Source organism: Pollachius pollachius (genome assembly GCF_949987615.1).
Source record: "Pollachius pollachius genome assembly, chromosome: 15".
NCBI classification, from domain to species: Eukaryota; Metazoa; Chordata; class Actinopteri; order Gadiformes; family Gadidae; genus Pollachius; species Pollachius pollachius.
Window position 1 is genome coordinate 2,510,395 of NC_136948.1, and position 21,168 is coordinate 2,531,562.

At 49.7% G+C, this 21,168-nt stretch overlaps 2 protein-coding genes across 2 annotated transcripts; both read left to right on the top strand.

The window, feature by feature from the left end:
- Window positions 1–47: 47 nt before the first annotated feature.
- lrrc57 (leucine rich repeat containing 57) lies at window positions 48–3,663 on the top strand. The gene is made up of 6 exons (XM_079751994.1): window positions 48–215; window positions 451–698; window positions 1,219–1,354; window positions 1,827–2,095; window positions 2,785–2,970; window positions 3,528–3,663. The coding sequence occupies exons 2-6, from the start codon at window positions 615–617 to the stop codon at window positions 3,567–3,569; spliced, it is 717 nt and encodes a 238-aa protein (XP_079608120.1). The 5' UTR covers window positions 48–215; window positions 451–614; the 3' UTR covers window positions 3,570–3,663.
- Window positions 3,664–4,552: 889 nt separating this feature from the next.
- Window positions 4,553–20,804, top strand: tyro3 (TYRO3 protein tyrosine kinase). Its single transcript, XM_079751853.1, has 19 exons — window positions 4,553–4,802; window positions 6,762–6,957; window positions 7,894–7,994; window positions 8,332–8,502; window positions 9,534–9,620; window positions 9,875–9,990; window positions 10,194–10,374; window positions 11,353–11,495; window positions 12,513–12,651; window positions 12,788–12,914; window positions 13,075–13,166; window positions 15,172–15,267; window positions 15,506–15,583; window positions 15,693–15,785; window positions 16,403–16,524; window positions 16,731–16,840; window positions 17,013–17,172; window positions 17,546–17,682; window positions 18,589–20,804. Exons 1-19 carry the CDS (start codon window positions 4,745–4,747, stop codon window positions 18,896–18,898), a joined length of 2,517 nt encoding a protein of 838 aa, XP_079607979.1. The 5' UTR covers window positions 4,553–4,744; the 3' UTR covers window positions 18,899–20,804.
- Window positions 20,805–21,168: the final 364 nt, after the last annotated feature.

Here is a 21,168-nt window from a genome sequence, read left to right on the forward strand (position 1 = left end):
ACCGCGTCACGTCCTGCTTTCGATGCAGGTCGCATGGCGCATGCGCACACACGGTCGAGTGAACGTTAACCCAAAGCTCTCCTGCTTTTCTCTTTTAATCGCTTTAAGAGTAAGATAAACGTTCTAGCTGCTTCTGTATTGTTCCCACTACGTACGGCGGAGGTCTGAGGGGTCCTGCATGAACCTCGGACCCTCAGAAGGGCTTCCTGTGTGAGGTTAGTCTCTAGGAGGGCTGGGCACTACCGTTAACCACTCACTGCGCGGCGACATGTTGTTCACAAAGTTGTCTCGTATCACCTTCTAGGTTCCATGTCATAAGGTGTGGGGACGTTGAGACAGGCTTCCTAATGTTAGGACTGTTGTTGTTGTTGTTGTTGTTGTTGTTGCTGTTGTTGTTGTTGTTGCGGTCGGACTACGCCCTCATGCGCGACCCGTCTGTTTATCTCACAGGATCGGAGGAGAGGAATCATCCGTTGCTCTGTTAGGATTTGTCATCCCTGGTGCATCTGGAGCTCCATTAAAGTGCAGGTCGACACGTCCCACAGAGCGACGGCTCAGGGTGACAGGTTAGGGTGACAGGTGGGTCGTGGAAGGTGTAGGGACCAGTGAGCGTGATGGGCAACAGCGCGATCAAGGCCCACCTGGAGACATCCCAGAAGACCGGGGTCTTCCAGCTCACCGGGAAAGGACTGCAAGAGGTGAGGGTCTCTCTTTCTCTCCGTTCTCTCTCTCTCTCTCTCTCTCTCTCTCTCTCTCTCTCTCTCTCTCTCTCTCAGAGCACAAAAAGTAAAACATGACTCAACATAAGAGAGAAAATCTGCAAAATCGTACCATGAAATACAGGATCCTCTGCTTATTCAACTTGCTGCATTGGCATTACATGTTCATATTGACCAAAACATTAAACAATAATAGATTCAAGATTCTACAACTTTATTAGTCCCATATACACATACAGGATGTCCGGTGAAGGGAGGATGGCTTACAGGACTGTGTAGAAACAGTAAACGGTCACAGTATTACAGTCAGAAGAAGCAACAGCCTCCGCAATAGCGGTAGATGTTGATAAGGGACCCGTAATCATACTACGACCGAATGAACACAGAAAAATGTCACCTTTCTACTTAGGTACATTTATGAACGTTTCAAAGTAATATCGTAGTTGTTGGTTCTCTCTGGTGAAGTCGATGTGTCCCTGAAATACGAGATGTGTTCCAGTTTCCTGAAGAGCTACAGAGGCTAACGGCTAACCTGCGCACCGTGGACGTTTCTCACAACAAGATCGAGGTGCTCCCGGCCTCCATCGGGAACTTCCTCCAGATGAAGAGTCTCACGCTCAACTCCAACAAACTCAGTAAGACCGTCTACAAGTTAAAACAGAGTACACATTAGACCTTCCAAAATGTAGGACTGCCGACACATTAGACCTTCTACAAGACAGGACTACCTACACATTAGCAATCCTCAAGTTAAGACTGCCTACACATAAGAGAACTACAAGTTAGAACTACCTACAAGTTAGAACAAACTACACATTAGACTGTCTACAAGTTAGGACTAACTACACATTAGACCTTGTACAAGTTAGGACTACCTGCACATTAGACCTTTAACAAGTTAGAACTAGTAGCGTGTAAACATAATTTTCGGTTGTAAACTTGTAGCCTATAGAAGTAGTGTTGAGCTGTTATGACCTTTATGTATAAAAACTTGTAATATGTTTCCAGTAATTACTTGTATGTAGACTTGGCAGTAACCTGAAGAGTGCAACCTGGTGTTTGGAAGTATTCACTTGTAGGCCTGGTGTTTACCGCCCTGTACCCCAGCCAGCCTGCCCGGTGAGCTCAGCAAGTTGAGGAAACTGGAGACCCTGAGTGTGAGCGGGAACCAGATCACGGGCCTCCCCTCCTCTCTGGGCCAGCTCCGAGCCCTGCGGACCCTCAACCTGTCGGGGAACCAGATCCGAGAGTTCCCCCCCGGCCTGGGGACCCTGCGCATGTTGGACCTGCTGGACCTCTCCAAGAACCACATCCGGGTGGTCCCCGTGGAGGTGTCCGCCCTGCAAGCCATCGAGATCAACCTCAACCAGAACCAGGTAATGGAACTAGTACTAACCTCAACCGGAACCTGGTACCAGAGTACTAACCTCAACCAGAACCAGGTAATGGAACTAGTACTAACCTCAACCAGAACCTGGTACCAGAGTACTAACCTCAACCAGAACCAGGTACCAGAGTACTAACCTCAACCAGAACCAGGTAACGGAACTAGTACTAACCTCAACCAGAACCTGGTACCAGAGTACTAACCTCAACCAGAACCAGGTAATGGAACTCGTACTAACCTCAACCAGAACCTGGTACCAGAGTACTAACCTCAACCAGAACCAGGTACTCTCCTCAGTACCAGATACTCACCCCCGTACTAGGTACTAACCCGAACCTGGTACCAGCCTACTCCCCTCAAACAAAACCTGGTACCAGAGTACTAACTAACCAGAACCAGGTACCAGGTTCTCCCCCCAGTACCAGGTACTAACCCTACCAGGTACCAGGTTCTCACCCCAGTACCAGGTACTAACGAGGTACCAGGTATTCACCCCCATACCAGGTATTCACCCCCGTACCAGGTATTCACCCCGTACCAGGTTCTCCCCCAGTACCAGGTACTAACCAGGTACCAGGTACTCACCCCCGTACCAGGTACTAACCAGGTACCAGGTTCTCACCCCCGTACCAGGTACTAACCAGGTACTCACCCCCGTACCCGGCCGTCTGTCCCCAGATCTCGGAGGTGAGTGCCGAGGTGGGCCGCTGCCCGCGCCTCAAGGTGCTCCGCCTGGAGGAGAACTGCCTGGAGCTCTCCTCCATCCCCATCGCCATCCTCAGCCAATCACAGGTCTCCCTGCTCTCGCTGGAGGGGAACCTCTTCCAGGTCAAGAGGATGAGGGAGCTGGAGGGATACGAGCAGGTACTATACCCACAGTACTACTACAGTACCATAATACTACCGGACTACTGCAGTACTATAATACTACAGGACTGCTACAGTACCATAATACTACAGGACTGCTACAGTACTACTACAGTCCTATAATACTACAGGACTACTGCAGTACCATAATACTACAGTACTACTACAGTACCATAATACTACAGGACTACTGCAGTACCATAATACTACAGGACTACTACAGTAATCCTACAGTTCCATAATACTACAGTTCTACTACAGGACTTTGACAGTACCATAATACTAAAGTACTACTACAGTACTATAATTCTGCCGTACTACCACAGTGATACTACAGTACCATAATACTACAGTACTATAATACTACAGTACTAATACAGTACGATAATACTACAGTACTATAATGCTACAGTTCTAGTACGGTACTAATACAGTACGATAATACTGCAGTACGATAAGACTACAGTTCTACCAGAGTATTACCACAGTGGCCTGACACTACCATAGTAGCGCAGTACTCTTTGTAGAAATGAATGTTTTGTGTTGTCTTCCAGTACATGGAGCGCTTCACAGCCACCAAGAAGAAGTTCTCCTGAGGGGTCAGGAGGACGTCCGACCTCTGACCCCTACCAGCTCCCCGCGCTTCAAATCAAACTTTATTCATAAAGACTCAGGCTACAGAGACCAGGAAGATACCCCCCCCCCCCCCCCCCCCCCCCCACGCCAAGACGACACCTGGACACCTCGAAAACACACTATACACAGACCATACAAACACCACACACACACACACACTCACACTATCAACACTGGCATACTCACACACTCAGCAGTTCGTGTAACCGTGGGTAATGAGGTATTAACTCTCAGAGATGTTATATTCCTTTGTTCCTTTCCTTTATGATTTTAACCTCACTTTAAACCCAGAGTTTCAGCCAAGTTGTACTGGGAATGTTCTGCAAAGGTGAGGCCGTCTCAGCTGAAGCTAAGGCTAACAGAGTAGTGACGGGAGCGGTCGGTTGGCACACCTCACTGGAATATGCATTTGGGAACACATTAATCACACTGTGAAGCAGGTTATTGAACTAATCTTATGTTTCATTGAAGGAGTTTTGCTTCCTAATGTTTTCCAACACCTCTTTCCCAGTTTAACAACACTACTAGTCTGACCGCTTGTATAACTTGTAAATTATGGATGCCTGAAAACGAAAAGTGTTATTTAAAAGCTGTTGCATTGTAATGTATCCATTAATAAAATCACGAATGACTAGAACCACCCCCCTCCACCCACGGTGATCCTGTTGGAGTGAATGCAGTTTGAATCATAAATATAGTCTCTAATCGAACTATCATTAATGACTGTAACCGGTGCTGGCTGTCGGTGAGCGCTAACTAGTGCGTGCTGAGTAAATTGATAACCCAAGGTCTATCGGAATGGCCTCGGGTGATCAATCAATCACCGATGCATCATCGATCACTCATCGCAGGAAGCCTTATCCTCCAGCAGGGGGGCGCGCATGCGCAGATCCCGGCTGCGCTCCCTCCCCTCCGGTCGCATTCCTCCGCGGAGCCGCCGCGTCCCGCAGCGAACAACAAACAAGTGGAACAGCGACACAAAGGACCGAGTCGAAGCTCCGGGTCTGGTTTATTCCGAGTCGGGGTTTGGGGACCAGAGATCGGATGGACTGGGATTGTTGCCCCTGTTGTTGACTGGTACAAAGTGGGACCAGTGGATTGAAGAGTTTAAGTGGACTTCAGGAGCCATGGAACCATGAGGCTGTGGTGGTGGGTCCCCGTCGTCCTCCTCCAGACCCAGGTCGGGGTCTGCCGTAAGTCCTCCTGGATCCCCCGGTCCCAGACCTAACAGACCACTAGTCAGAACTAATTAACTAGTGCTAAGACGGACTTACTGCTGTAAGTTAGAATCTATCTAACTCACTACATAGTAACAGCTAGTGCCAACACTGATTTACTGACCGCTGTTAGTTAGTATATATCTAGCTAACTAACTACTGCTAACTGATTTACTGCTGTTAGTTAGTATTTATCTAACTAACTAGTTCTAACCGTGACTTCCGGCTGGTCTTGGACAGGTCGTTGACCTGCTCGGGACAGGAGGTCCCTAGGAGAGGGGGTTTGCTGGTGGGGTAAAGGGTTGAACTAGTTAACACGGCTCATACACTGCGGGATTGGTAGTCTACGGCGGAGTGTTTACCGACGACGTGACGTGAAACCCAACGACCGCATGATCTAGAGATACATCCTCCATTCAGAGAGAGGTGTGTGTGTGTGTGCAGATAGTGGCCACTTGCTCCAACAAATTACCTCGGGAAGTCGCCGTCTTGACGGGATCTCTTGATGTGACGTCATTAATGATGTTATCGTTTGAAGAGAGGTCAGAGGAAGAGGGGGACACGGTTATCATTTCAAGGAAGCCATGTTTTATGTCTTAACTTTTGTGGATTTATTTTGAACACTCTGAAATAATATTGGTCATTTGTACAGCATGTTTATATACTTCAATAAAAGAGGAGAGGAGACGGTGAAAAAGAGAGCGAGACAGACTCTCACTCTCTCCCTTCTCCTCCAACCCGTGGGCTGGGTCAGGGGTGGTGTTCACCAAAGGAGTGAGACAGACTTTTACTCTCCCTCCTCCACCTCAGGGGTGGTGTTCACCAGAGGAGTGAGACAGACTCTTACTCTCCCTCCTCCACCTCAGGGATGGTGTTCACCAGAGGAGTGAGATAGACTCTTACTCTCCCTCCTCCTCCACCAGGGGCTCGCTCAGGGGTGGTTTTCACCAGAGGAGTCAGACAGACTCTCACTATCTCCCTCTGCCTGTTCACCAGGGGAGTGAGACAGACTTTCACCTCTCCCTCTGCCTGTTCACCAGGGGAGTGAGACAGAGGCGTGAGAAAGACTCTCACTCTCTCCCTCTGCCTGTTCACCAGGGGAGTGAGACAGAGGCGTGAGAAAGACTCTCACTCTCTCCCTCTGCCTGTTCACCAGGGGAGTGAGACAGACTCTCACTCTCTCCCTCTGCCTGTTCACCAGGGGAGTGAGACAGACTCTCCCTCTGCCTGTTCACCAGGGGAGTGAGACAGAGGCGTGAGACAGACTCTCACTCTCCCTCCTCCTCCACCACCAGGGTAGTGAGACAGAGGAGTGAGACAGACTCTCACTCTCCCTCCTCCTCCACCAGGGGCTCGCTCAGGGGTGGTTTTCACCAGAGGAGTGAGACAGACTCTCACTATCTCCCTCTGCCTGTTCACCAGGGGAGTGAGACAGACTTTCACCTCTCCCTCTGCCTGTTCACCAGGGGAGTGAGACAGAGGCGTGAGAAAGACTCTCACTCTCTCCCTCTGCCTGTTTACCAGGGGAGTGAGACAGATTCTCACTCTCTCCCTCTGCCTGTTCACCAGGGGAGTGAGACAGAGGCGTGAGAAAGACTCTCACTCTCTCCCTCTGCCTGTTCACCAGGGGAGTGAGACAGACTTTCACCTCTCCCTCTTCCTGTTCACCAGGGGAGTGAGACAGAGGCGTGAGAAAGACTCTCACTCTCTCCCTCTGCCTGTTCACCAGGGGAGTGAGACAGATTCTCACTCTCTCCCTCTGCCTGTTCACAAGGGGAGTGAGACAGACTCTCCCTCTGCCTGTTCACCAGGGGAGTGAGACAGAGGCGTGAGACAGAGGCGTGAGACAGACTATCACTCTCCCTCCTCCTCCACCAGGGGAGTGAGACAGAGGAGTGAGACAGACTCTCACTCTCCTTCCTCCTCCTCCCTTAGGGGCGGGCTCAGGGGTGGTGTTCACCAGACACCCCGCCAACCAGACGCTGAGCCAGGGGAACTCGGTCCGCCTGGGCTGTGCCGTGGAGGGGATCAGTGAGGCGGACATCTCCTGGAGGAAGGATGGAGTCAAGGTCCACAGCAACGACCAGATGCACCTCACACTGGGAGACCTGCACTGGGAGACATACTACAGGTTGTATACCATATACTGTACTATATACACAATACAACCTCACACTGGGAGACATCCTACAGGTTGTATACCATAAACACTATATACTATACTATATACACAATACAACCTCACACTCGGAGACCTGCACTGGGAGACAGCCTACAGGTTATATATTATATACACTATATACTACACAATATATACTACACAATACAACCTTACACTGGGAGACCTTCTATACTATATACTATATACTATATATACACACTATATACTATGTACTACACACTATTTACTACATATACACTATACACTAAATACTACACTACATACTACACACTCTACACTATATACTATATGCTTAAAAACTATATACCATATGTAGCGTTTCATGATGCTAACCTAGGGCTAGTATATGATGCTAACCTGGGGCTAGTATATGATGCTAACCTGGGGCTAGCGTCTGATGCTAACCTGGGGCTTGATGCTAACCTGGGGCTAGCGTCTGATGCTAACCTGGGGCTTGATGCTAACCTGGGGCTGGCGTCTGATGCTAATCTTGGGCTTGATGCTAACCTGGGGCTAGCGTCTGATGCTAATCTTGGACTTGATGCTAACCTGGGGCTAGCGTCTGATGCTAATCTTGGGCTTGATGCTAACCTGGGGCTAGTGTCTGATGCTAATCTGGGGTTTGCATGGGATAGGGTTAGTGGAATGTGTTGATCAGGTGATCATGATGTCATGGACCCTGGAAGGAGGAGTTGACTCTAAGTTCTGTAAGTCCTGTGGGGCATCATGGGACGTGGGGCAGTAGCACACTCTGTTCACTCAAGACAGAACTGATGGAATAAAGGTCTGCAGTGTTACCGGTTCTAATGTGGTGATGGTTCTGGTTCTAATGTAGTGATGGTTCCTGTGGTTGTGGTTCTAACGATGGCGGTTGTGGTTCCGCAGTGTGAAGTCGGTCCAGCAGCAAGACGCGGGGGTGTACTGGTGTGAGGTGGACTTCCACAGCATCACCTACACCTCCCAGCCAGCCTGGGTCACGGTGGAAGGTAACGAATCAAACGCACCCAACACAACAAGGACCCAGAACACAGCCAGAACGTACTGGAACGTGCCAGTGTTTTACCAGATACCTCTCCTCTCATCTCCTATCCCCTTTTCTTTCCTCCTCTCATCTCCTCTCTCCTCCTCTCCTCTCTCCTCCTCCTCCCCTCTTCTCTCCTCTCTCCTCCTCCTCCTCTCCTCTCTACTCTCCTCTCCTGTCTCTTCCTTTCCTCTCCTCTCTCCTCCTCCTCTCCTCTCCTCTCCTCTCTCTTCCTCTCCTCTCCTCCTCCCCTCCTCCCCTCTATCCCCCTCTCTCTCCCCCTCCTCTCTCCTGCCCTCCAGGGGTCCCCCACTTCCTCCAGGACCCCCAGGATGTGTCGACCCTGCCCGGCGTGCCCTTTGACCTCCGCTGCTCGGCCGTGGGCCCCCCCGAGCCGGTGGAGGTGGTGTGGTGGGTGGGGGGGGATGCAGCCGGGGGACCCTCCTCCTCTCCCTCCGTCCTCCATGTCCCAGGTCAGTCTCTCTTCCTCTCTTCTCCTCTCCCCTTTCCTCTCTCTCTCTCTCCTCTCTCTCTTCCTCTTATCTTCTCTCTCTCTCTCTCTCTCTCTCTCTCTCTCTCTCTCTCTCTCTCTCTCTCTCTCTCTCTCTCTCTCTCTCTCTCTCTCTCTCTCTCTCTCTCTCTCTCTCTCTCTCTCTCTCTCTCTCTCTCTCTCTCTCTCTCTCTTCCTCTTATTCTCTCTCTCTTCTCTCTCCTCTCCTCTCTCTCTCTCCTCTCTCTCTTCATCTTATCCTGCCTCTCTCTGCCATTTCCCCCTCCCTCCCTCCCCTCTCCCTCTCTCTCCTATCTCTTCCTCTTATCCTCTCTCTCTCTTCTCTCTCTTCTCCTCTCTCTTCCTCTTATTCTCTCTCTCTTCTCCTCTCTCTTCTCTCTCTCTGCTCTCTCTTCCTCTTATTCTCTCTCTCTTCTCTCTCCTCTCTCTCTCTCTCTCTCTCCTCTCTCTCTTCCTCTTATCCTGCCTCTCTCTGCCATCTCCCCCTCCCTCCCTCCATTGGGCTCTGCGTCTATGAGTCGCACTATGCTACATGCTAGGTAGCGTAGCCGGGTACGGCCGTAGGAGGGACGGGTGTGGTCGCTGCTTGATTGGTGTTCTATAAATAGAGAGATTGGATGCTGGCCGCTACCTGTCAGCCAATCAATCGCTCCGGGTGGACAAACAGGAACAACACTGGAACAACATGATGTCATCGCTTTAATCTAGAACATGACGGACACCTTGTTTATTAGTTATGTCGAAAACACTGTGTGTGTGTGTGTGTGTGTGTGTGTGTGTGTGTGTGTGTGTCGCTGATAGATAGCTGTGGTATTTCTAACAAATCACACTCAAATAAAAGCTCTTAAATCTAACCCTAATGCACTTTTACTTATGTATGTTCAAATTATGTTTGTTTCAACAACCAGACTACCACAAAATACCAATCTGCCCTTAACTTGCCTGTCTGTCTGCCTGACTGTCTGTCTGTCTGCGTGTCTGTCTGTCCATCAGGGGTGAACTCCAGCGTTAACTTTTACTGTGAAGCCCACAATGCAAAAGGGATCACAGTGTCTCGGACAGGAACGGTCTACATTAAAGGTATTTTTTATTAACATATCATTATATCATTTTATTTATTATTAGATTATAATAGTATTGTTTTATTATTATTATTATTTTGTATTGCATCATTATAGAACTTGATGTTATTCATTATATTATGTTTGTTGTATTGGAAATTATTATTATACGCTTTTTTTTTTTTATCTATTAGACTCGAATATGACATTATGTATTCATGAACACAGATCAATAGATTCAGGGTGATTGATATGCGACCCCCTCCCCCCCAGTGCTCCCCTCCCCCCCTGTGGAACTGTCGGTGTTGAGGATGGAGGAGAACAACGTCACGTTGTCATGGAAACCGGGATTCACCGGATACTCTGAGCTCTCCACCTGTACTGTCCAAGTAAGAGATACAGTCTCCCACATCACCAGCAGGTTGCCAGATTGGGCCATATGTCCAACCCAATCTGGCAACGCTAGCTAGCGTGTTTGTGCGTGATGAGCGTGTTTGTGTTCCCAAATATGAGGTGACTTTCACGCTGGTTCCATCCCAGAGATGCTGGTGTTGACCTCTGACCCTGTTGACCTCTGACCCTGCCCCTCCAGGTGTCTGCCCCGTCGGAGCTGGGCGGGGGGGTGTCTGAGCTGGAGGTCGCTGTGCCTCCTTACCTCCTCCAACTCCACCACCTCACCTTCTACTCCAACTACAGCGCCCGGGTGGCCTGCACCAACCTGCTGGGCCCCTCCCCCTTCTCCCCCTGGCTGGGCTTCCAGACACCACAGACAGGTACCGCTCTGACCAGCTAGGTTACCAGCTAATTACCACCCTGACCAGCTAACAACCACCCTGAACGGCTACCTCTCAGCTAATTACCACCCTGACCAGCTAACAACCACCCTGAACGGCTAACTACCAGCTTACCACCACCCTGACCAGTTTACTACCACCCTGACCAGCTAACTACCAGCTAACAACCAACCTGAACGGCTAACTACCAGCTTACCACCACCCTGACCAGCTTACTACCACCCTGACCAGCTTACTACCACCCTGGCCAGCTAACTACCAGCTTACCACTACCCTGACCAGTTTACTACCACTCTGACCAGCTTACTACCACTCTGACCAGCTAACTACCACTCTGACCAGCTAACTCTCACCCTGACCAACTAACTTACACTCTGACCAGCTAACTACCACACTGACCAACCAACTACCAGCTAACAACCAGCCTGACCAGCTAACCACCACCTGACCAGCTAACTACCACCCTGACCAGTAAACTACCAGCTAAAAAAAACCCTCAGCATCTAAGTACCACAAGATGTCTGTGTCTGTGTGGTGAGTTCCAGTCTCATGGAACAATCAGCTTTTGTTTGTGGCCTTAATCAACAAGTCCCAGATACTCTCTCGCTCTATTTCACTGTCTCGCTCTCGCTCTCTCACTCTCACTCTCTCTCTCACTCTCTCTCTCTCACTATTTCTCGATCTCTCCCTCTCTTGGCTCCATATCTCAGAATTTAGAAGCAGATGAATAACGAAACAAAGGAGGTGTTCTAATGTAAACATGGTAGAATATGGAAGATCTAAACTGTCCACCCGCTCCCCCTGCAGGACGCGGGCGGTACTGCACACCCCTTAACGTCCTCGTTGTGTAACCGGCTAACCCTCACCCTAACCTAGTGTTGTCCACGAAGCGGACGTTGCTAGGGGTGCGCTAGCAGCGATAGCAATCTAACGCTCATCTGTGGTGGGACCCTACAGAGCCATCGGTCGCGCCCAGGAACCTGACCTTTGAGCTCAGGGAGCAGGAGCTGCATCTGGGCTGGGCGGGGCTGGCGGAGGCGGAGCTCCGAGGCCGGATGTTGGCCTACAAGCTGCAGTGGAGCCTGGGGGGCGAGTGGCAGGTCGGTCGCCACATGCACTCCCTCGCTGTGTTCGAAATCGTTCCCTATTCACCCAGTCACTGTTCCCTACATAGTGTGTATGATACGGTGCACTATATGGGGAACGAACAAACGAGAATTTACGTCGTTTGCGTCAGTGAATACGCCGGGTGTTTGTGTGACGCAGACAGATGTGCCCACGTCATGTAAACCAACCGGGCACCCACGAGGGAAGCTGGAGGTTGTATTGATGTTGAATGTTACATTTCCTTGTTCAAGGTTTTTTTAATTAATTTAGAATGTTACATTATCTATGTTAAATCCCAAATAAATTGTTGAGATTTCTAAACGAAAGCCGGATACTCGATCATTGGGCCTAAATGTATTAATTTTCGCAGTTATTCAGCTTCTTCTTCTCCTCCGGAAAAACACGGCCGCATTGCATTGTGGTATACGGGAGTAACACGTAGGGTTATGGTCACTCAAATTTTGGGTATTTTAAGTCCACTATATAGTGCATGAAATCAACCACTGAGAATTCGAACACCACTACAAAATGGCGAGCACCCTATATAGTGCACTATGTCCGTGATAGGGAACGATTTCAAACACAGCTAGTGTCATTTTATTGAACAGGTCACATAGAATCACTGTGGAGCAGTTTAGTGTGTATGCTGTTTATCTATTACTAGTGGTTTATTATCTGGGTATATTGTCAGGAGATGTTATTATATTTATATATTATTGTCTATTTTAATATCATTTATAGATTATTATTCATAATAATTGATGTCTGTGTGTCTGATCTATCTCAGGAAATCTGTGTAATATTTATTAATGTATTTAGTTGATACAGTTCATGTATGTCTGATCTATCTCATATTTATTAATGTAACTATTTAGTTGACATGGCTCATGTATGTCTGATGTGATGTGTGTCTGATCTATCTCAGGAAGTCTTGTTATATTTATTAATGTTACTATTTAGTTGATATGGTTCATGTATGTCTGATGTGATGTGTGTCTGATCTGTCTCAGGAAGCTCTGCTGTTTAAGGACAACGCTGCTCGTCTGTCGGGGGCGGGCCGTTTCTTTAACTCCTCCTTCCAGGTCTCAGCCTGCACTGTGATTGGCTGTGGGCCTTGGAGCCGACCAATAACTGTGCTCCCTGCTGCTGGTAAGACCAGGTTCATTCTGGGATGTCTGCATGTTGCTGTAGCTATCTAAAATGTGTCTATACGTAACAAACTGTTTTGTGTGTGTGTGTCTGTGTGTGTGTCTGTGTGTGTGTGTGTGTGTGTGTGTGTGTGTAGCGGTGCCAGCCCCCCCACTGCGGAACCACCTCTGGGTGGGCGTCTCCCTGGCTGCTCTGCTGGCCTCCATGGTGGGTCTGTTCCTCGTGGTCGTCCTGCAACAACGAGACAAGGAGACGCAGTTTGGGTGAGTCCACCTTCATCCCAGCTACAGTCTTCATCACAGCTACAGTCTGTCCTTCATGACAGCTACAGTCTGTCCTTCATCACAGCTACAGTCTGTCCTTCATCACAGCTCCAGTCTTCATCACAGCTCCAGTCTTCATCCCAGTGTTCTTGTGTTCCAGGTCTGTATTTAAGGACCCGGGACCGGACAGCGTTTCCTTCTTAGCAGCGAGGTCCTTCAACAGACAAGGCCCGGACCTACCGGACAGCACTCGTAAGCAGCCTGACTCTCTACCCCGACATGAGACTCAGTACCCCCATATGAGACTCACTACCCCCACATGAGACTGACTACCCCAACATGAGACTGACTACCCCAACATGAGACTGACTACCCCAACATGAGACTCACTACCCCAACATGAGACTCACTACCCCAACATGAGACTGACTGACCCCAACACGAGACTGAATACCCCAAGATGAGATTCAGTACCCCAGCATGAGAGACTCTACCCCGACATGAGACTCACTACCCCGACATGAGACTCACTACCCCGACATGAGACTCACTACCCCGACATGAGACTCACTACCCCGACATGAGACTCACTACCCCGACATGAGACTCACTACCCCGACATGAGACTCACTACCCCGACATGAGACTCACTACCCCGACATGAGACTCACTACCCCGACATGAGACTGAGTACCCCGACATGAGACTGACTACCCCCACATGAGACTCAGTACCCCCACATGAGACTGACTACCCCGACATGAGACTGACTACCCCCACATGAGACTGACTACCCCCAACATGAGACTGACTACCCCCAACATGAGACTCACTACCCCAACATGAGACTCAGTACCCCAGCATGAGAGACTCTACCCCGACATGAGACTCACTACCCCGACATGAGACTGACTACCCCCACATGAGACTGACTACCCCCAACTTGAGACTCACTACCCCAACATGAGACTCTCTACCCCAACATGAGACTCACTACCCCCACATGAGACTCACTACCCCAACACGAGACTGAATACCCCAAGATGAGATTCAGTACCCCAGCATGAGAGACTCTACCCCGACATGAGACTCACTACCCCGACATGAGACTCACTACCCCGACATGAGACTGACTACCCCCACATGAGACTGACTACCCCCAACATGAGACTCACTACCCCAACATGAGACTCAGTACCCCCACATGAGACTCAGTACCCCCACATGAGACTCAGTACCCCCACATGAGACTCACTACCCCCACATGAGACTGACTACCCCCACATGAGACTGACTACCCCCAACATGACACTCACTACCCCCACAAGTCTCGCTACCCCAACATGAGACTCGCAACCCCAACATGAGACTCACTACCCCCAACATGACACTCACTACCCCCACAAGTCTCGCTACGCCAACATGAGACTCACTACCCCAACATGAGACTCACTACCCCCACATGAGACTCACTACCCCAACACGAGACTGAATACCCCAAGATGAGATTCAGTACCCCAGCATGAGAGACTCTACCCCGACATGAGACTCACTTCCCCGACATGAGACTCACTACCCCGACATGAGACTCACTACCCCAACATGAGACTCACTACCCCAACATGAGACTGACTACCCCAACATGAGACTGACTGACCCCAACACGAGACTGAATACCCCAAGATGAGATTCACTACCCCAGCATGAGAGACTCACTACCCCGACATGAGACTCACTACCCCAACATGAGACTCACTACCCCAACATGAGACTCTCTACCCCAACATGAGACTCACTACCCCAACATGAGACTGACTACCCCAACAAGAGACTGAATACCCCAAGATGAGATTCAGTACCCCAGCATGAGAGACTCTACCCCGACATGAGACTCACTACCCCGACATGAGACTCACTACCCCCACATGAGACTGACTCCCCCCCCATTGGACTGACTACCCCCACATGAGACTGACTACCCCCACATGAGACTGACTACCCCCACATGAGACTCACTACCCCCACATGAGACTCACTACCCCAACATGAGACTCGCTACCCCGACATGAGACACACTACCCCGACATGAGACTGACTACCCCAACACGAGACTCACTACCCCGACATGAGACTCACTACCCCAACATGAGACTCGCTACCCCGACATGAGACACACTACCCTAACGTTGCTACCTCAACGTTGTGTTCTCTGTCTCCTTCTAGTGGTCAGCCTGTTGTGTTCTCTGTCTCCCTCTAGTGGACAGTCTGGGGATCAATGAAGCCCTGAAGACCAAACTCCAGGATGTATTGATCCAGGAGCGACTCTTGACCTTTGGTCACCTGCTGGGGAAAGGTCAAACACACTTTTATTTTTCTGTCTCTTGAATTTGTGAACAAGGATCATGAATAAACACACAAAACTCATCCATCCAGGGGATTTGACGGTGGTCTGAAAAGGACCTGCAGCTACAACCGCTGCCACTAGAGGCCGCTAGCGTACATAGTGCAGCTTAAATGTGCAGTGGGTACTTGCGTTCAGGTGAGGTTTGACTTGTTTCCTTTTGTGTGTGTGTGTGTGTGTGTGTGTGCAGGGGAGTTTGGCTCGGTGAGGGAGGCGTTACTGAAGACGGGCGACTCGGTCCAGAAGGTGGCCGTCAAGGTGCTAAAGTGTAGGTGATGACATCATCGGGGGGGGGGGGGTTGAATGTCCTGATTGGCTGAAGGAGTCATAGCTCTGCTGTCATACTGGTAGGTGATTGGTTGTGTTGTGTTCTCCAGCTGACGTGGACTCCTCTGACGACATCGAGCAGTGTCTGAAGGAAGCCGCTTACATGAAGGACTTCACCCACCCCAACGTCATCCAGCTGATAGGTAGGCACTCACTCACTCACTCACTCACTCACTCACTCACTCACTCACTCACTCACTCACTCACTCACTCACTCACTCACTCACTCACTCACACATGCACACACTCACTCCCACTCAAGATTGTTTGTGTGAGTGTAGTGAGTCTTGTTCTTCATCTCTCACTCACTCACATGAACTCACTCACTCACATGCACACACTCACTCACTCACAAGCACACACTCACTCACTCACTCACTCACTAAATCACATGCTCAAACACAAACTCACTCACATGCACCAACACAAACTCACTCACTCACATGCACACACTCACTCACTCACTCACTAAATCACATGCTCAAACACAAACTCACTCACATGCACCAACACAAACTCACTCACTCACATGCACACACTCACTCACTCACTCACTCACTCACTCACTCACTCAAGCTTGTTTGTGTGATTGTAGTGAGAGTCTTGTTCTTCATCTCTCACTCACTCACTCTCATGCACACACTCAATCAGTCATTGTGGAGACCTTTTCTTATGGGTTAGAATTAAGGTCCCTGACAGAGGGACAGAGGTCCTCAGTTATTGGCCGAAGAGTGTGATTGACAGGCTGTTGCTCCAACAGGCGTGAGCCTCCAGCGGCGGGCGGGCCAGCGGCTGCCCGTTCCCATGGTGATCCTGCCCTTCATGAAGCACGGGGACCTGCACACCTTCCTGCTGCTGTCACGGCTGGGGGAGGAGCCCTACGTAAGACCCCCCCCCCCCCCCCCCCCACACACCACACACACACACACACACACACACACACACACACACACACACACACACACACACACACACACACACACACACACACACACACACACACAATGTGTGTCCGGGAGCTGTCTGTCTGATTAACCTGTCTGCGTGTCAAGGAGCTGACTGTCTGACGAACCTGTCTGTGTGTCCAGGAGCTGTCTGTCCAGACCCTGCTGGGCTTCCTGGTGGACGTTGCCCGGGGGATGGACTACCTCAGCACCAAGAACATCCTCCACAGGGACCTGGCCGCGCGCAACTGCATGTCAGTCTGCCTGTCTACCTGTCTGTCCGTCTGTCTGTCTGTCTGGCTGTCTATTTGCATGTTACACTTTCTTTCTGTCTGTTACTAGCAGAACAGCATGTGTTGTAGGCTGAATGAAAATGTGTGTGTGTGTGTGTGTTTCGGTGTGTGTGTGTATGTGTGTGTGTTGCAGGCTGAATGAAGACATGACGGTGTGTGTGGCGGACTTCGGACTCTCTAAGAAGATATACAGCGGTGACTACTACCGCCAGGGCTCCGCCTCCAAGCTGCCCGTCAAGTGGATCGCCCTGGAGAGCCTCGCTGACAACGTGTACACCAGTCAGAGCGACGTGGTACTGCCTACTGACCGTCTGTACTGCGTGTCTGTACTGCCTGTCTCTCTAGCTGCTCCTCTGTACTGCCTGTCTGTCTCTAGCTGCTCATCCGTACTGCCTGTCTGTCTCTAACTGCTCGTCTGTACTGCCTGTCTAGCCATCTGTACTGACTGTCTGTCTCTAGCTGCTCGTTTGTACTGCCTGTCTAACCATCTGTCTCGAGCTGCTCGTCTGTACTGCCTGTCTGTCTCTAGCTGCTCGTCTGTACTGCCTGTTTGGGGGGTCCGTCTGTCTGTCTGAGACGTCATCACTTGATGATATCCACCATGCGATCCCCTGTGGCCTGTGGCTGACTGAATTAACGAGCCCCTGTGCTGTGTGCTGCTCCTAGTGGGCGTTTGGGGTGACCATGTGGGAGGTGCTGACCCGCGGCCAGACTCCGTACCCTGGGGTGGAGAACTCTGAGGTCTACGAGTACCTCATCAAAGGAGAGAGGCTCAAACAGCCTCCGGACTGTCGAGACGACATGTGAGTATTAAACTACACACCAAACTACTGCACTTTACATGTGAGTACATTACTGAAAATTACATGCCATACTTTACCTTATTAAACTACAGGTCATACTATACAACTGTTGGATCATATTATATCTGTGATTACCAAACTACAAGCCATAGTGTTCATGCGAGTACTTGATTAAACTACACACTAAACTACCAGACATACTGTAGATGTGAGTACTTTATTAAACTACACATTCAACTACAAGACATACTGTACTTCTGGGTACTTTATTAAACTACACATTCAACTACAAGCCATACTGTAGATGTGAGTACTTTATTAAACTACACATTCAACTACAAGACATACTGTACATGTGAGTTCTGCGCCGAAGCTGGCAGGACAGGCGGGGCTAGTTCGGTGGCACTCCGGCAGCTCAGCTCCCGGAGTGCAATCCCTTTCTCCTCCACGTCGCGGTTCAGGGACTTCAGAGAGTCGATGCCAAAGTTCCTTTCCCCCAATTCCTCTCAACCATTGCCGAGATATCCCCCACTCCGAGTCTTCACTTGTTGTGGAAGTACCAGAGACGTCAGACAGTCTTAATGATTCATATAATCATCCGAGGCGCACATAGCTTTAGGCCGTGATGTTAGATTAGAATATTATTATTACTATATTATATGATATAGATATAGAGCTCCAGGAGTCCGCAAACGGTAACAATCCCTTCTCCTCCATGCTGTGGTTCAGTCTGACAGCCCATTGACCAATACATTTTTTTTTTAACTTTGCATTGACGTGGGGTTATGCGACGACATGATCACATGACATCATCCAACATGTCAAGATGACATCACATGGAACGAGGACGTCCTCACATGAATGGTGTCCATGGTAACCGCCCTTCTCCCCCCCCCCCCCCCCCAGCTACGAGGTGATGCACAGCTGCTGGAGCCCCGTCCCCAAGTGCCGGCCCAGCTTCCAGAGGCTACTGGAGCAGCTGGTGGGGCTGGGGGCCGCGGCCTCCCCGCCCCTGCCCAGACCACCCCAGCTCTACGTCAACCTGGAGGGGGAGCCGGGGCCGGGGTCCGAGTGGCTGATGGCCAGCAGCGCTGCCATGGCGATCGGAGGAGACTGCCGCTACATCATGGGTCCGTGTGGGGAGGAGGAGGAGGGGGGCCGAGGCCCCCCGCGGGACCTTCGGGACGAAGAGGACGACGCCGTCATTCATGTCTGAGATCAGACCCCCCCCCCCCCCCCCACACTGCTACTTCCTGTTTATGGGATGTTTGCTATCGACAGACTGAGAAAGGACAATGAAGAGCATGGAGATCAAAACTAAACATCGTGGACCGCCCGGATTCAGCTGGTTTCTGATTGGTTGTTATGGCTGGCGGTCCCCCCCGTTGTTCTCGGCTGGGCTCCTCACTCTGACGCCTGGGATTCTGCACATGCTCAGTAGAACATGGAACGCTGGGTTTCAGTACCTTTGCTTGGTCACCTGTCGCCCTCTGCCTTGACCTCTGGGTTACATTACGAACATCATCCACCACTGGACCAACGCCAATCTGTGTATTCTTAACTGGGAATATTAAGGAGTCTAGGGGTTGACCTCATGGGATATTAGCGATATGGTTTGATTTATTTTTTTACTGTGCCAATCTAAATCATTTAACAGTCATTCCACTGGATTGATCCTCAATAGTTTCATAAAACTTACCTCGACATTCAGGTTAGGAATGTAGCATTTCCTGATGAAATATTTTGTGCTGCTGTGAATTCAATTCTACCAATAGTGACTTATTCTGCACATCGGGCATGTTATTGGAATTAATCTATCTAATATATTATAAGATATAGATCTTAAAGTGTTTAAATAAACTCACTCAACTGTGTATATTATGCTTTTAGCTAAAGGACCTCAGGTTTGACACACCAGCGACAGTGTTGGGAGTTTTACAATTTTAATACCTAGACGGGACAGGTCTGACCGGTAACGGACCGGTTTGATGTGTATCGAAGCCTGGTCTTATTTCAGACATTCCTTGTGTCAGGATCGTCTCAAAACTGGTTTAAATATTGAACCTGCACATAAGTTAGACCATTCCCGTACCAGTATTGGAAATGTTTACAGAAAACGCTTTGAATGAATAAAGATGAAATCGATCTTTGAGACTCCGTGGCGCATTTTATTCAGAGGAGAACCTTCCATATTAAACGACATTCAGACACAAACACAACTCACCAGATTCAGACACAACTGACCACGGACACACAACTGACCAGATTCAGACACAACTGACGAGATTCAGACACAACTGACCAGATTCAGACACATAACTGACCACATTCAGACAGACACAAAACTGACCATATTCATACACAAATGACCACATTCAGATACACAACCGACCACTTCATATAAAGGCTCGTTTCTCAGCACCACACCCACATGAAGGACCAGAACACCGAGATCTTTAGATTGGTGATCGAGCTCCACGTTTACTACAGTCCCGTTATAGGGAAGCGCAATAACGTTGCATGGGTTTAATTCGGGACTCGACCTCCGGTGAGTAATTTCTCTTGTAGTATGGCTCTTGGGCGGATTTTGCGATCTGTGACACGGCCAGGTGTCTCCGCCATTTCCAGTGAAACCACAAGGCGTTTCCGAGTGAAGAACCCGCAGTCTCAAGATGGAGTCCAACTCGCCTTCAGAAGGAAAACACAAAACACTCCCTGCCTGACTCTGTGGCTACAAAGCTCCACTACGGCTCAACACTAACCTCTATTACCCCGACCATTACTAACGTTACTCGTGGCTCTATTCCAACACTATTACTAACGTTACTCGTGGCTCTATTCCAACACTATTACTAACGTTACTCGTGGCTCTATTCCAACACTATTACTAACGTTACAGATGGCTGTATTCCAACACAATTACTAACGTTACAGATGGCTCTATTCCAACACCATTATTAACGTTACACACACATGGCTCTTTTCCAACACAAACCTCGACTATTACTAACGTTACACATAGCTCTATTCCCATACTGAGTAACCTGCGTATAGACCCTCAGCCGTCACTACACGCGGCTCTATTCGAATAACAACCTATTGTTCACACGGCTATATTGTTAATACAAACCTTTCTCAAACCAGTTCTCATGGGCACTGCATTCTTTCCTAAAAATGGTTTCATCTCCATTCTGGACTCTGGAGATGCTCTTTAGTATCGCTCCACTTCAGACTTGTCCTCCTACATTCATCAGTAGTGAAGGACATTGTTACTCCAGCTCATATGAACACTACTATGCATATCGCTCCCGCGATGGACGGAGCCCCGGTCTGTCTACCAGGAACCGCCGGCTCCTCAGCCCCGATGGACGCTCCAGCGATGGACGGTGCCCCGGTCTGTGCACCAGGCCCCGCGGCGTGTCCGGTGAATCTGCGGCGTCCTCGGTGGACGGAGCCCCGGTCCGTCAACCAGGATCCCCCGGCTTC

Excerpts from the sequence above, each read along its gene's own strand:
- lrrc57 (XM_079751994.1), top strand. The coding sequence starts at position 615 with ATGGGCAACAGCGCGATCAAGGCCCACCTGGAGACATCCCAGAAGACC. Across the intron at positions 1,355-1,826 it reads GCTCAACTCCAACAAACTCA|CCAGCCTGCCCGGTGAGCTC; the intron begins GTAAGACCGTCT and ends CCTGTACCCCAG. Across the intron at positions 2,096-2,784 it reads TCAACCTCAACCAGAACCAG|ATCTCGGAGGTGAGTGCCGA; the intron begins GTAATGGAACTA and ends GTCTGTCCCCAG.
- tyro3 (XM_079751853.1), top strand. The coding sequence starts at position 4,745 with ATGAGGCTGTGGTGGTGGGTCCCCGTCGTCCTCCTCCAGACCCAGGTC. Across the intron at positions 7,995-8,331 it reads AGCCTGGGTCACGGTGGAAG|GGGTCCCCCACTTCCTCCAG; the intron begins GTAACGAATCAA and ends CCTGCCCTCCAG. Across the intron at positions 9,621-9,874 it reads AGGAACGGTCTACATTAAAG|TGCTCCCCTCCCCCCCTGTG; the intron begins GTATTTTTTATT and ends CCTCCCCCCCAG.